General features: G+C 36.7%; 1 protein-coding gene across 1 annotated transcript in view; it reads right to left on the bottom strand.

Annotated features, from left to right (window-relative positions):
- The window catches only part of LOC112570413 (serine/threonine-protein phosphatase 4 regulatory subunit 4-like), a 66,813-nt gene that overhangs the window by 8,431 nt on the left and 41,652 nt on the right, over positions 1 to 16,730 (bottom strand). Inside the window, exons 13-25 of the mRNA XM_025248829.1 lie at positions 16,397 to 16,468; positions 15,786 to 15,866; positions 14,740 to 14,922; positions 14,145 to 14,250; positions 13,613 to 13,905; positions 13,360 to 13,404; positions 12,098 to 12,293; positions 11,248 to 11,370; positions 8,838 to 8,942; positions 8,122 to 8,196; positions 3,969 to 4,050; positions 3,169 to 3,245; positions 5 to 74 (exon numbers count right to left, since the gene is read on the bottom strand). Coding sequence (XP_025104614.1) covers positions 5 to 74; positions 3,169 to 3,245; positions 3,969 to 4,050; positions 8,122 to 8,196; positions 8,838 to 8,942; positions 11,248 to 11,370; positions 12,098 to 12,293; positions 13,360 to 13,404; positions 13,613 to 13,905; positions 14,145 to 14,250; positions 14,740 to 14,922; positions 15,786 to 15,866; positions 16,397 to 16,468 — 1,508 coding nt within the window. The remainder of the gene's footprint in view (positions 1 to 4; positions 75 to 3,168; positions 3,246 to 3,968; positions 4,051 to 8,121; positions 8,197 to 8,837; positions 8,943 to 11,247; positions 11,371 to 12,097; positions 12,294 to 13,359; positions 13,405 to 13,612; positions 13,906 to 14,144; positions 14,251 to 14,739; positions 14,923 to 15,785; positions 15,867 to 16,396; positions 16,469 to 16,730) is intronic.

Below are 16,730 nucleotides of genomic sequence, written 5' to 3'. Positions count from 1 at the left end.
TTACTTGTTAGATGCAAGACCACCAGCACTTCCCCCATTGCTAGGCTTGCTCTTTGCCCTCGAACCTGAAGGGTCTGAAAGGCCAAGAGGGAAAAGAAGATTTTATGAAAGCATGTTTCATGGCCATTTTGTGATAGTTTTTTCAAAAATATTTCATTGTAAGTTACGTCTTTTAAAAACTGAAACCGGCATCAAGGTCTCCTTCAGATAGGTACAACATCATCTTTTTGAATTACTTTGATAATGGTCAGAAAATATGGTTTTCATTTGTTCATCAAAAACACGTATTTTCCACAAACGCATCTGCCTGAAATGAAGTTGCTTGACCCTTCAACAAAGATTATATTTAAGGTCTTACTCATCTTTCCATGCAAATAGTGTGCATCTGCAATTCTGAGTCTAGTCAAAATCTACTTTTAACTGCAGGTTCTACAGCCGCCTAAGAGCAATTATCTGTAAAGCAAACTTCATGCATCACAAATACAGGGACAGAGTGAGTTTGTAAGTATCAAAAAAAAAAGGCAGTAAGAACACACCAAGCTGTTAAATGTTGTCCAAGAATGTAACACACAAATATAATCTTATTAACAAGCCTTTGGGATGGATTTAAGCACTGGCATTCACAGTGGTGGTTTATGATTAAAGCACACAAGAATCATATTTGATTATTTAAAAATAAATATGGTGATCAAAGTTTCTCTTTTGCCCCGTCTATAACCTCATCCACAAATCCCAACTTATCATGCAGGATGACGATAACAGGTGTAAAGATTATCATTCTACTGTATCAGGAAAACATGATCTCTAAATGAATGGGTGACTTCCCCTTCAATAAGTAAACTGAACTCAAGCTGTACCACCTCAGAACTGTCTCATTTCCTATTCTGTCATGTGTTTAGGCATATTTCTAAAGTATGCATCAGCATGGCAGCTGGAATACTTGTTGCTTTGCTTATGTAAAGGTACAATGATGATAAAAGTACAACCGTTTGTATTTACTTTTTCAAGTTCATTCCACATCCATACCCTTGGAATTCAGAGTTCATGCACCCAGCAATGCATCACAGCACCTCATCACCTTCACCTAAAAGGCTTAGACAATTTGCGTCGGTGTAAAACATCTGTGGACAGTGATCTTTAGTCACTTCCCTCTGTATTTTTTTTTGTTGTTGACATCCTGTGTTTTTTACCGCTCAATCTCCCTTTCAGTTTTGACACAATATATCCCTTCTTTAACATCACCTACCTTGCAGATCATAAAAATATGGTCCTAATAGTATGACTAATATTTCATGTACATAAAGTTACAGACAGGCGATGAGAAAATATCAACATGCTGTTTCTTTTCACAATCAAGTCTTGCTAAAATGAACATATCCAATGTCATTTTGAAAAAGCATTTTTCAAACAGTGATAGCTGTACATTAAATCATTCCATTTTTATCTAAACTGAAAAAATTTCATGATGTTTAGCAAGAAAATAATGTCTTTTGACTGCCAAAACAAAATTCAAAACCTAGCAACCTGTAACCATAGTGCAAAAGGCCCGCCTCAAAAGTAAGGCAACTATTTAAGTGTCATATCTGAAGATGTGGAAAGACAGACAGTGGCTTTACATTTCAACAGACATGAACGCATTTTGTTTAATGAATCTAACAGTCTTTGCTTGGCTTTCAATGCTCTTCACAGCGCTTAGATTTGTGAAAAATAGTGGGTTGTTGACAGGTGACATTCCTGCAGCCTCCAGATGCAATGTGGATTTCAATAATAAAAAAAATGTTCACAAAAAATTGCAACAAATTTCAATGTAAAAAAGATTTACAGGACAAGCTAGCATCAGATATATGTACAGGCACACATACATTTTCTGATTTAATTAAGAGCAAGATCCGATTTTCAAAAATGAACGGCCAATCGCAGCCACTTTTTAAAACCTATCATGTTAGCAAAATACATCCAGGACAGACATTTTCTATTGGCAAAGCCACAATCTTTGCACAAAGTTCACAAGATAGAAGTTCATTGCTTATCAAAACCAGCGACCTGATAGCACAGTCAGAACACCTCTCAAGCATTGAAAATAAGATGGCTAATTAAAGTACTTTAGTGATAAAGTGAACACCAATGAATGAAATGTCATGTTGATTAAAAGCAAATAACACATGCTCAAGCAGTGAGGCAAACACAACAGCAAAACAGGAGCATCTGATGATAACGTGGAGCCAAAGTCTGGATGTGGGCAAGGATCGGCAGAGTATTTAAAACACACACACATAGATAAACACACAGCGGGTAGAGCTAATTAGAAATGTATACATTTTTGGAGGACAGAAAATAAAAAAGGAGAATAATCAATATCCTGAAAACATATATGCCTAAAATATAGATGCTCTGATAGTCTTTTATTTTTAACATTGGACAGTAGCCATATGGCAAGGACATATTATTTTTGAGCAGTCAGCCCTGTTTATGAAGAACTGGAGCTACATGTAAGCTGTGTTTACTGGATCAAGCTAAATTAGTACTCTTCTATCTGAATCAAAGCAACAGAGGAAAGATACATGTCTACTAGCTGTTGGGTAACAAATCATAACCCGCAACCTCAATGCTGCTAGATCAGTGAGGATCACATACTCAAGGAGTATGTTTTGACAAGTGAAGCAGTGGAATAAACATGTGTCGAGTGCTTTACAAAAAAACAAATCACCAGTCAACTTTCTTGGTCATATGCAGTGATTAATTAGTTATTTTAATAAACATTGCAGGTTAAGTTTTATTTACAGATGCAGTATGTCCTGACAAGAAGAAAAAAAATGCAAGTGAACCAACATTGACGTCTATGGATAAGTGGTTAACTGTGATCACAAAGCAGTGAGAATATGATAGCTGTGTGCAAAAAACAAACAAAAAACAAATGCAGGGGTGGGAATGGTGCCACGTCTACAGAGCTGCAGTGATGGGGACAGTTAAGTGCATCAGCAGAGGGTAATGACCCAAGGCCAGATGTACAACAAGTCACAAGATGTTAGCTGGATGGTTAATGCTTAGTAATCAACTAAAAATCAGCCCAAAATACAGCACAGCTGACTGTTTTGCATCAACCACCCAGTTAGCAATATGTTGTGCTGCTAGCCCCAGGACTACAAGGCTGCCAGGAAGAATCAGTACCACTCTTGGTGCTACAGGCACTCCCAAGGGATCCTCGCCGTGCTGTTGTGCTCGGTAAGCTGCCCACTGAGCCCTTCCTGCGAGGCAACACCAGTAATGGCCAAAGATATGAAGGATGGGTCAGAAGAAAATGAATCTGAGTTTGTTGGGGGGTGGCAACTAGTGAGGTAAGACTTTTGTTATGTTTTTAGTAAGGACATGTCATTAGGGAAGCTGTATCAAATACCCAACAATGTTGACTGCTTTTTTTTTGGACAGGACTCATGCGAATGAAGGCAACATATTTTCCCATTAGTCCGAAAGTACATTTTCTCATATCACCAGTAACAAGTACCAATTAAATATCTCACAGGGACAGCTTCCTGAAGTTTTACCATGAATATAAGTGTAACAAGTGTATTGTCTCAGTCAACTGCTCAGACATTTTGGATGAGCCAAAGCATGAATATCAGGTGGAAAATGTGATGTGTGAGACAGAGAGAGAGAAAAAGAAAGAGGGAGCGTGTATTTCATTTGCCATATAATTACAAGCAGATTCAGCATCAATAATAAATATGAAGAATTGTATGAACATCTTAAAAAGTTACAGTATTTACACTATAATCTGTACAGTCAACATTACTCTGAAAAACCACTATATTTTTTAATTTTGTGATTTCTGACCTTAATGCCCATAGGACCTAAACCTAAAATTGGCAATTTGTAATGCATAATACATATTCACCAGACACACTGATATTTTTACAGTGTTAAGATTAAAGTTATGCTTATACGTTTATGAGGTGGTGAGCCTGGCTCACCTTGAAGCTGCTGTCACATTGGTTCCCAAGCGTGTTGCTGAGGAATTTTGCTTAGTTAAGCCAGTTCCTGGCCCTGAAGCAGCTGAAAACACCACAACATGGCACTGACCACAAAAAAGGCTTACACGAGGAGAAAACTAGTCATAATCAAATTATCTGTCAGAAGACAGGGTTTATGAGTGGTGAAAACCAACTGTTATATGTTGTCTCTTGCAAGGACAACAACAAATAAATGCTTTCTGAAAACTGCTCAGGAGACTATTTTATTACTATTCAACCATTTTTTTTAAATTGTGGCTTGTTTTCTGCATTTCTCTCTGTAAATTAACAAACATACAAACCACAAAAATGATAGTAATCTGATAACAGTCAATCTAGATGACAATTGAAATGGACAAAAGAAGTAAACCTTTTGAAAGTATTATTCAAAAAAGAAAATCTTACATTATTAACGCATGCTATTTAATGAACTTGACTGAAAAATAATACCAATGTGTATAAAATATCTAGATAAACTCCCTTAAACATTTAAAGATTCTGTCATACTAACAACTTTCAATGTTTATCAAAATGTTTAATCAAGACTGCATATGTACTTTGTACAAAGCTTGATTATTTCACAACAGTTCTGTTGACCATGAACAATATGAACCCAAAGCATTAAATAGAATTGCACACAGAAAACAGCAGCTTTTCCAAAAGAAAGGTCTGGTTTGTAGACATTTATACACAAAAGGCAACAAAGTGGTAGCTGCCAACAAGTGCAAGTCACAAGTCAATAAATACCACAAAGCAGGCACAACTGGCAGAGTGCAAGATGGTATTATGTTTCATGTCACTCAAAACATCATGTGTGAACACGTTTATTTTTTTAAAGTTCACCTGCACAGGCTGGAAGCAAAATGTGTCACAAATCTATCTCTTTGTATTTATTTCTGAACTTATCTGTTTTCCTCTGTGGTCTACTAGTCCTGATGTAAAGCTACAAGGTCAACCTTCCTCCTTTTCAAGCCCCCTCAAAGCTATGACCTGAATCATTTGGTGTCACACTACTGATATCAGCAAATAACAGCTGACCAGTGACTTTTAAAAAAAATTGGTTGTAATAACAAGAGGCAGGTTAGAAGGTGAGTTAACATTAGGAAGACTCTGAGAAAGAATACTTTCCTCGCTTGCTGTATTTCCTACCACATTACCAAGGCAGCTTCAGACAAAGAGTCTTGGGACAAGTAAATGTTTAAAGTGTTAAAGGTGAAGATTATAATGAATAAAGGAATGGTCAAATTCAATTGACCTCATGAGTTGAAAAGCAACTCACAGTACTTGGACAACAAATAATTAATAAAAATAGCATAACATCTGATTATTTGTAACATTCATGTATAGGGTTGGGGAGAGAGGACTTGCAGTAATTTAACCAGGAAAAGAAATCATCAAGAGTCATGAACAGCCAAAACAATGGAAGTATGACCACATACTCTGTACAGGAACAACACCAAAAAAATAAAAAGTAAAACCTTTTTTTTTTTACCCAGTTTTAAGACTTTTTTTGTTATGAATTTTTATAACAAAATGAAAAAGAAATCATTGAAAGTCTTAAAAGAAGTTGTTGCTAAATGATGATGATTAGAATAAGAGTGGTTGGTCGCACACTGGGTATTAATGTAGTAGAACTGTTACAAGAAGAATAAAACTATGAATCAAGCTCCCCCAAACACTGCATGGGATGAACACAACAGGTGGCACGTTGTTATGCATCTCCTGCCTCTTAATAATCTAACCTTTCCTTTGTTTAAGTGTACTGTATTCTTCTTGACTGTGCTGCCTTATAGGATTACTCCCCTTTGTTTCCCACCAAATTCAGTATTTACATGTGATTCAAGACCTTCCAAATTACTTTATTATTAGGTGTAAAATTTCAATAAATTTTCATTTTCTTTATGGCATTTCATTGACTCAATTTTTAAGGTAAATAGCTATCTGATAAATATTTCACCAAAGATATTTCCCCATTTCCCCAAAAGAATTTTTAAACTATTTAACAAAAATTAATTCACATTTTTTAAAAGCACTCCACAAAACCCTAGCGCTCTCCTAAAATTGCTTGGGTGTTGAAGAGGGGAAGGGTGTGAGGTCACAACAAATTTAAGAGTTTAGGAACACTATCACACTGTGTGCAGGTGGCATGTTTCTTGACACGACCCATTAGTCTTTCCCATCAATTCAGTAAGTGACAATCAGGCACACATCTGGCTTAGCAGGACAGAGTTCACATAATACATTATGGCACAACATGCATGTACAACATACAATCAAACATGCCAATCACAAAAGACCTATCACAAAACTACATCAAAACCACAACACTAGGTTAAACTGAGAGGAAAAGAAACTGCTGGCACAAAATGCAACACAAGATCGAATGGGACACAAAATGTACCAAACATGGATAAAGTGAATAAAAGGAACTGCTTGTTAAGTTCAGCTATTTAATATACTTTGGTAAAAGCCCCATGTCTTCTTTCTCATGTATGCATGAACTTAATTGTTTGCACAAGGTAACTGATGGGTGTAGCTGTCTACTGCTGCTCACAAACATGCTCAAGATGTCCAGAAGTTAATTCATTCTTCTGTTTCCCTTCCATCTGTCACCATCGTCTAGTATTTCAGTATCATTCTGTACATCTTCAATTTAATGAACACGAGAACATTCCTGCTTTTCACAAATCTTGACTCCAAGCTTCCCGACTTGAAGCCTTGCTGCAATTTCTAAGCTAAGGAATCCAATTATACTGCTCTGATACGTTCCTGGCATGCAAGTCCTGATAACCATGCCTAAAAGTAGGATCATGTCTGCTGCCATCTAGAGGAGAACTGTAATAAAACAACTGTCAGACCTAATCAGATTGAAAATCTGTGAATTCATCAAGACTTATTTCTTGAAGACTTGTAAATTATCTGCTCTTTCAAGTAGTATCTTATGCATGCTTAAGTCCATATGGTGGTCAATGAATGAAAGAGCCAAGTAGAAGGCACTGCCTCACGTCACCGGTTTCCTTCCCTAAAATCTGAATATGTATGGTAAGCAGCCAGCATCCCTCAGGCTGATCGACAAACGGATGAAGATGAGTAAAGGTTCATTGCTTATAGCACCTTCCTTGTATTTGTCTACCTATAAAAATCACCTCAAAATGTCTACAGTGAGGACAACATTAGGAAATTATTTTGTTTCACAAGCACATATGCAATCTTCTTAATACGCTTCCAATCTATATTCATTCTTTCTCTCTCTTTCTCTCTCACACACACACACAATGTCCCATTTATAAACGCGAACATGAGACTAGGAATTAAAGAACAAATCGATTTTTTTTTTTTTGTAAATAGAAAACTATTGTAACCATTTTGACTACAACAATATTAAAGCAACTGTGAAAAAGACTGTAACACCCATTTCAAACAGGCGGAATAAAAATGTGTTCATGTTAATTCCTGCGACAGTCAGCCTGGTGACTATATCTTGCTGCAAAATGTTTGGATTCAAAAAAGAAAAATAAATAGCAGAACTACTAGATCTTAGCATGTGACAAAGATTAAGTGCAAGTTTAAAGTGCCAAAGACTAGATGCTATGCTTAAATACTTGATTTTACTACTACTATTGTTAGGGATTTTTGCTGGCATGCAATGGGATCTGGCAGCTAATGGGATATAGGGAAGGGTCTAGAGCATTTATGTATAACAATGAGGCTCATGCACACACTGCTACAAGACCAAGTCCACACACCTCAAACAAAGGAACAAACAAAAGCCATCTCCAATGACTCAAGCAGAGTACATGTTGATACTGTTCCAGTGAACTTATTATTGCAGATTATGACCAATATTCTGTTTTTCCCCCTGTACAGCTACACCTGTATGAAAATCACATTATGCAGAGCCACTCATCAACTATTAAAAAAAAAATGGTGCAGAATATGCTCAAGCATTGGGGAAGACAACTCCAACAATCCCAAGGACAACTCAAGCAATGATCACCATGCAAGAGGGAAATGCATACCACACATCATTTCAAGCTTGGTTCTGGTGCTGAGGACTGCTATTTATTCAACATTCAACAAGCTCAGCTCCAACTGCCAGGATAAAATGACAAACCTGGTCTTCCCAACGAATGAAGAACAGGAATTCTGCACGAGGCTTCCTTCCTGGGTGGGGTGCTAGGGCGAGAAGCTGAAGTGGAAGTGTCAAACGTGAATAAAGAGCAGAAATTGAGCATGTCAAAATCCTACAATACCAAGGTAGATCCAACAACTAATAGTCTACTGCCATGGTTCTGGCTAAGAGAATGTGTTACAAATGTAAGATTAGGTTTTTTTTTTAATTACAATCCATTTTTAACCTTAATCTGAATTACTGCTACAGACCAGTTTGAAAAGAAACTTGAGAAGTATAAATGTGTGCAACCAGCGCACAAAATATGAAGCATTTTATGTAGTCATCATGATAAAGTTTATAAAGTCTGCTGGCCTGTTTCCATTTCTCAACTTCATATTTTCTCAGCTATGAAGTCAAAGAAGTAAACATAAGAGTAAATGTAAACTAAGAAATTTAAATGCAAATTCAGGCAGATGGATTCCTGATGACACAAAGAATTCTGGCTTTTGAGGCAAACTGAAGGATATGTGAAGGAACCAGGCTAGTCAGAGACAAAGCTGTTCTCACCTGGTTGTGGGATGTGGGAGAGAAAAGGAAGCTGTTCTGTTCTCACTTGGCTGGGGCATGTGGGAGAGAGAAAGAATGGAGGTTTGTCAGAGACAAAGCTGTTCTCACCTGGCCGGAAGATGTGGGAAAGAAAAGGAAACTGTTCTCACCTGGCCGGGGGATGTGTGAGAGAGAAGGAATGGAGGTTGTGGACTTGGACTTGATCATGTGGGGTAGCAGCACGCTCTCTTGCCCCTCAGCCATCCCATTGAACTCTGCAGGCAGCATGTTTACCCTTTTGGTTTGGTTTCGATTTTGTTTTTTACCTAAAAACTTGGACTAAACAAATTGTACCCATACCATGTAGATCTTGAACCCTTCAAAAATAATCTGTATGCTACTGCTGATGACTTTGTCCAGCTAATCAATATGGCATGAAAACAGCAAAAATTCCTTTTAAAAGATCTTTCATGTAAAGTTTTTTTTTAAGAGAGTATATTATAAGTCTTGCTGGATTAATACTGTTCGTTAGTATTTCTAATAACATTCTATCTTAATCATCTCAAATAAGAAAGAAAAAATTTAAGATACATAACTTTTTAGTGAATACATTCCACTTGTTAATATTACAGCTCCTTTCCAAGAGCAGAATATCATTCTTAAGTTGAAAATTTTCAAACTGCTAGTCCAGCTACTGGTCAGCAAACAATGACATAAACATAAGGACTGAGTTAAAATATTGGATTGTTATTTGTTTTTAATACAGTTATGTTCCATAATATGTTCCAAGACCTGCTGCGGTAATGCCAAACCTTGGATAATACTGAATATATATATATACAGCATGATATTCATGTAACACACAAGTATGATAAAGTTCACACAGTAAACACTTACACTTTGCAGCTGTTATTAGGCTTTCTGAATATCAATGCTATGCTAACATGGCAACTAATGCAGTCAGTGAGAACGCTAGTGAATGAACATTCTCTGTAGGAAGGTGTAAGTGTGGAAGATGTAAGATGAGTCAAGTATTTGGCTCATACAGGATTTTATCATGATACAGTCTGTTCTCACTTTTAGAAAAAGTGTGGGCTTGAACATTTCATTCTAGAACTACAAAAATACCACTCTCTGATCAAACCATTCCCTCCAGGCCAAGTCATATGGTACATGTACACTTCCTATGGCACATAGTGTCATACAACTGCACTGTTCAATTAATTGGTGCAAAAGATACCCTATTATATGTCATTGTACACAGATACACAACGAAAAATTTTGCAATTGTGTCTGCTATAAGCTCTGGTTACACCAGACACAGCTAAAGCCCAATCCACCACTTTGTAGTGGCATGCCCAAAAGATCAGAGGAGAGAATCCATCCCAGCTGATAAGATGAAACTCTTCACCTTTTTTTAAAAAACTAGTTCTCAAACAATGCCACAGAACAACCCCACAAAGCAACACTAGATAAAGACATTTTTGTAATACATTTTTTAAATAATTTTTGGAATTCTTTAGTGATAGGGTTTAGTTCATTTCAAGATAATTCATACTTCAAAATTTGAATATCTAACCTCCTTCTGTAAAATAAAAGCCTTAAAATGCTAATACTCTCAACAATACATTGAGACCTGTCACAGTTTTAATGCCATAAATCAGTGGTGCCCAAGACCCAAACTGGACATGATATAAAATCTCGTGGGCAGAACATCGTGGTTATGCCAGAATCATGACGTTAAATATGAAATTTTATTCTGCCTGGTTAAAATAAGCAGGCCGGATGAGGCACCTTTGCGAGCCGGATGTGGCCCAGGGGCCTTAGGTTGGGCACCCGTCATAGACCTAACTGATGTTTTTTCCAATGGCTGTAGTCTTGATAACAGATGCATATCCATGTTCCAACATTATGAATCCAAGATCATTTTAAAAAGTTTCTGACTGAAGCCTATTGACCTTTGAACAGGAAGTTATCTGGATGAGGGTGGATGAATTAAAAATTAACTTATCCTTATCCACTTGAAAACAAAATGTGTTTAGATAGGTATTTACCAAGAAAGATTAAGCGAACCTCTTGAAAGGGTGAAGTTTCAGCTGTATCAAAATAAAAACTAGCAGCAGTGTTAACACAGAGAACATTAAGAATAGAGTTTGGAAAATTTGGAGGAAAAACAGCAACTTGTAGGCAATCTCTAGAACAATTTAAAAATCAAAAAGAATCATGCATTTACAGAAATGTGTACAGATGTTCAATTTAAAAGTTGGTAATACACTACAAATGTCACACCAGTCCTAGTGATAATAACCATCTTTCAAAAGTAATGCCAAGCTATTTCTTAATGTTCTCGTTTCACTAAGTATATTTCACTTCAAAGAATATCATAATTAATACAAAGTACAATAAAAGCATGTGGAAGTTTCCAGTTTCTTCCTTATTCAGTCACACATATGCACGCTGGTTCAGGCATATGTTCACTCATATATACATTTTAGTGTATATATTCATTCATTCATTTGTGTATATATATATTACTCAACTTTTAACTGAGCAATGTAGATTTAACATCTTTACCCCTACCTGTGACAGCAGTGCTAGTGGTAGAGGTAGATGGTGAGCCTACTGATCGACGTTGCTCTGGCTTAGCAGTGTTCTGTACTGGCTTGGCTGGAGAGGGCTGGCTTATCCTATTCATTTTTGATTCTGAAGAATTTTAAATGAACCACATTAAATGTTTTCTCCCATACATGATCCATTAATAAAATCTGCCCGAGGTTTATGTATCATTTATGAACATACTTTCTGTGCTTAGTATTTCGTAAGATACATTTAAAGTGACATGGTTAACCCTAACCCTAACCCAGAGATGTTTAAACTTCCATCAAAGGGTCTCTTTTCTATGGCAATGCATGATCTGACCTATAGCCTGCTGTAGTTGTGCACACATTTACTTCATGCATAATAACTTGGGATATTAAAAAATAATAATCACGTAAGCCCTGAGTTAAACTAGGCTCCATTTATTTATGAAATTTTAAATTAATCTTGTTCTTAACCAGTTTGTGACAAAAGCATAGTTATCTGCATCTGTTTTTAAGTTTAACGTACAGTTTCATCCACTGACAAAGTCAATGCACTGCAGTGTCATTATGGCTATGACAGAAACAGCCAGAAAATAATTAATAAGGCCATTGAACTAGCATAGGCAACGAAGCAAATATGTTCATTTTTTTTTCACACAACCACATTAGACGTTACTTTATTACTGCAGATTGTAAAAAGAATTAGACATATAAAGAATAATCAACAATCTAAACCAATCTTAAATGGGCTTAGATGGGACAAAACAGGCCCTGTGCACGGCCATCCCCCCACGACGTCCTGATTCCCTTTCCCAATAACTGCATCAACCAAGTAAACAGGCTTTTACCATGTGATCTCTTGGGTGCAGGTATTTTGGTATTCGGCAAATCTCTTTTACTAGGAACTGAGTGGCGTTTATCCATCTTGATGGCCTTCATCTCTTCTTCCTTCCTGTCTTTTTCTTCCAGTTCCAGTAGCTGCCTCTCTTCTTCTTCCTTGACTAGGTCATCAGCATCCTCCTCAATAGGTTTTAATCGAGGAATCTAATCAAATTTAGTAAAAACAAAAACATTTAGAAGCACCAATGGAATCCAATTTTTTCTGCCAACTAGCATGTGTCCATCCTAAATTCTAAGTGAATGCATCATCTAAACCTAACAAACTCTTAACTCAACCAGGATACCTTGGAATATAAAGTGCAATAAGATGCACAGCGTTTGCTGGAAACTCACAAAGGGGTTCAATAATAATTTTACTTTTACTCAAAAATGAGCAAATTCTGGGAGGGACTTCTACATCCAAAAACTAAATCGCAAATCTATATGTGACCTACCACCACAGTCTTGTACCATAAATTTGAGATTTTGACAAAATTGCATATTTTACAAATACACAGGTTTTGACCTTTCTTTTGATACTAAAGTTGTTTCCCTAGTCCTACAATTAAAGCAAGTTAGAAGGGCGTGAAGTGTGCAAGTCTGATGACACAGAGATGACCGTAATCACCTTTCTGGGACTCTACTACAAGACCTAAGACTCATTTCGTGGTGGCAGGCCACATATAGTTATTTCCCTTGAAATCTATTTCCTGTTTGGGGGGGGGGGGGAGTGGTGTTTTACGCCGTGTCAGCAACTGAGGCTATATTACGGCAAGCAGCCAGCCCTGTAAATAGATGCCACGTGCAGAAAAGAACAGCATGCCCGAGACGAGAAATGAACTCTGGGCAGCCAGCCTTCACTGTATTGGTGACAGGCGCTAAATTTCCTGTTTGGGAATGAAAAAGAAGAAGCTTGCGTGTTCATTTTTAGACCTCAGTTAAGATGAGGCTCAAGCTACTCAGTCACATGAAGTCTGGTTATGAAAATGAAATCACATCATCATTTACAATGGTCAATGGTAGTTATCTTTGCCCTGACTCTGCAACGGCACATTTACACAGGACAAGATTAAATATGAAACAGAGGTCATGGAGTACAAACCTCTCTTGTTTTAGTGATGTTTTACTTACTGAAATTTGTTCAAGTTAAAAAATTCACCATCTTTGGGACAGAATCCTATACCCCATTATTCTATGCTTCTAGCAAAAGCAGCAATAACCAAGGTCTTACTGTTAACTCCATCTGAACATGTATTTGGTCGAGCTCATCCACTGCCTGCAAACAACAATTACATTTTATTGGTTAAAGTAATGAAGTAGAAAGATGTCAGGCAAAAGTCAGGATGCATAGTCCGTATGATAATGCATAACAGTTCATGAAATACATGATAAATCTCAACTCCAGTTTTCTATTTCTTCCACAAAACTTTCAGTTTGCGTTAGCATAACACAGTGAGCGAATGATTCAAAGGCAGGAAGCCTACATTTTTCATTGTAAACAAGACGTCTTTATCCTTCTCGTTCACCAGGACTTTGCGGATGCAAGCTTCCAATGAGCTCTTTAAAGTAGTGTCGTGTGGCAGTTTGATCAGTCGCTTGAGATCAGGAAGCAGAGCACACGCACGCATGCGGATGTTGGGCACAGGATCAAAGGCCAATGGCAACACATAGAGGAAGAAGTTATCCTTGAAAAAGGCTTTGGAGTAAAGTTCTATTACATATTTACAGATAACCAGGAACAATGAACGACTGTGGCAGCTGTGACCTTGGCAGAAATCTGTCAACAAAAAAAAAAATCCAGTTTTTTGGTCTCTGAATACTCTTTCTTCACAACATGGCAATTAGTAAATCAATTTATAAAAAAAACAAAAACTTCATTTTCTTACAGTTTTTGCAATAATTTCACATTAGTCTTGCTTTTACGCCAGGCAAATAATGAAAGGCAATCAAAATTAATTCCATTCAGTCCTGTACATGAGTTAAACTTTATGAATCTAAACCTATCATAATATCTACCTTCTAATATACAGTCTACCAGATACTGCCGCTGATCCAGCCTTCGAATACACCGCATCAACACCAAAAGGGACCTGGATGCTGCATATCTAACTGGCAATGCTCTCTGTGGAAAATCATGCACTTGTAATAGTTCACTTTAGCATAGGTAGCAGAGCATTTCAAACTGTAATCTGTAATCTTTTATTAAAAAAAAAAAGATAAAGCTATGTAAAATTAAGCTAACTTTGGCTGTGCCGTCCTAAAGTTAAACGTCATTCTATTATATTTTAGCTACTTTATAAAAACCGTGATGAGATGAGACCTTAATATCACTCAAAAATATTGCCAAAAAACTTTTTTCACTTAAAAGTACAACTATCATTGTTTAAGATATTTCTAGTAATGAAAAAACTATTTCAATTAAATCAAAAATTCTTACGGCTCAAATTAGACTTTTCTTTCAGGAAAAATATTACATCTATTAAAACTTGTACTCAAAATTTAAAGGTTACATTTGCTAGCCCTAACAATATTTAAATGATTCAGCAGGAACATTCAAAATTTAACTAGAAAAAATATTAAGTATGTGTGTACATTGATATATATAACTGACCCCATGCTTCATCTTGTGTAAAAGCACTGGTATGACGCGAGTGTAAAGCATATCACTAGAGCACACTTTTCCTAGGCAAGCCATGTTGTTCATCATGTCTTCTTGCAGCCGCCAGTTGTTTGATGCAAACACCACCGTCTCCGCAGATAACAACGCACTCACAACTTCCATCACCAATGATGCCTGAGCACAACAGCAGATATGACAGCACAGTACATGATGATTTACAAATCCCATTTACCTTCTTACAACTGTCTTTGAGAAGTCTTTCAGTGCGAAAGGTGAGGGTCAGACAAAATGACCAAGAATCAATCAAGACAATTCAACCATGGACCTAAAGGCAATTTCAGTACCACAAAGACCAAAATGAACCATGCCAAGACCAACTCATCCATTGCCAAAAAAAAACTTTCCCACGACCAAAAGAAAACTTAACCAGATAACACAAGATATTTATTTTTTTAATAATGAAAGAAAAATTGATTTTGGTATTTCTTTTATGTATGTTTTAACATGAAAGGGTCTAACAGGTTTTGTAACAAGGCTGTCAAGCTAACTGCAATCATACGACAAATTCATGTATAAAAAACAATCTTTATCTAGTTTTATCTTGCTTAGAAACAGTATTAAACACTGCACTGCTTTGATGGCAATTGTTAAATGTGAATAGCATCTTCTGTGAAGATGAAAGTTGTCTCAGGGTTGTGATCAATCATCTTCAGAAAGTGGACAACTTGGTCTTGACATGGTCAAGATGGTCTTGACAGAGTGAGGTCATGGCTAATCGTTTTTGTTTTCAAGCAAGCTGTTTGGTAACCAGTCCAACAGCTCATGCACTAAATAAACTTTTAACCTGAATTTCATAAGATTCTGAGCTTTTTAGTCAGTCAAACTAATATTTCACTCTTGTTGGTAAATGACAAGCGCATTTTCCAAATTAGGTGCTTTTTCTGTCATCTGAATCTACCTTAATTTCTCCTTTGCCACTCCCCAGCAGGCCTGCATACATTCAAAGGAGTTCATTGTTTCCTTAAAGCTTCACAAACCTTAGCATCTGCGATAAATCCCATGTTTTTTGGCACACCATCTAATGTCAATGAAAAGCTGGACACCACACCTTGTAACACCTGTAAGTCATTTGAACATCTGGATCATAGTCAATGTTATGCCACAAGCATCTTAAATATCATTACAAATACACACTTAACTTAAAATGCATGAATGTACAGAATCAACACATGCACTTTACAAAGGTAAAAATTAAGCATAGCAGAACAATGATTAGACATGTCTTTATGTTACACATGGCTTTCCTTGACGGAACTTCAGGACATTCCAAATAAAGTACAAAGAGTTAAAGATCAGATGATCCCACAGAACACTTCCTCTGTTTGCTCATCAAGTGTATCACCTCCTTGTTTACAAATTATTCCTAGAGAATGTATTTTACAATCTGAACATCGTGCTCTCGTTTAAATTCCCTGTTTTCAAGTGTTCAATTGTCGGAGAGTTCTGTCCATTTCTTTACAGCTTCCTTCCATGGGGTATAGTTGCAGACAAGGGCTTATATTCATGGCCATAAGCAATGTGCTCAAGAGTAGAAAACAACAAGTTAAGTTTACCCAACAGATAAACTACCAATTCATGAGCCACTGACTCGTTCACTGGTACTGGGGATTAGATTGCATATGAATTGTTCAGTCAAGGGTGGAATGGTCAAGGGGAAAGCCTAAAAAATAAAAAAAGCAAGCAATAATAAAGCCAAATTAGTTTATTCCCACCAAATGATGTTCCTCAAGCAAGAATGAAATGGCAAAATATTCTGTGTTTACATGTGTAAAGTAAATCAATCTCTGCCATATTTACCCTATAGGCCTGTACAGGGAACACATTATTAGAAATAAATTATTGGGTAGTAAAACAATGTGGTAGACCTACTGTGGTTTTGAAAATAAGGGTTTTTTAAATTTTTAAATTACTCTCATCAGACA

Source organism: Pomacea canaliculata, linkage group LG8, assembly GCF_003073045.1.
Source record: "Pomacea canaliculata isolate SZHN2017 linkage group LG8, ASM307304v1, whole genome shotgun sequence".
Classification (NCBI taxonomy): Eukaryota; Metazoa; Mollusca; class Gastropoda; order Architaenioglossa; family Ampullariidae; genus Pomacea; species Pomacea canaliculata.
The sequence above is the reverse complement of the archived record's forward strand: the minus strand, read 5'-3'. Positions and strand labels throughout refer to the sequence as shown.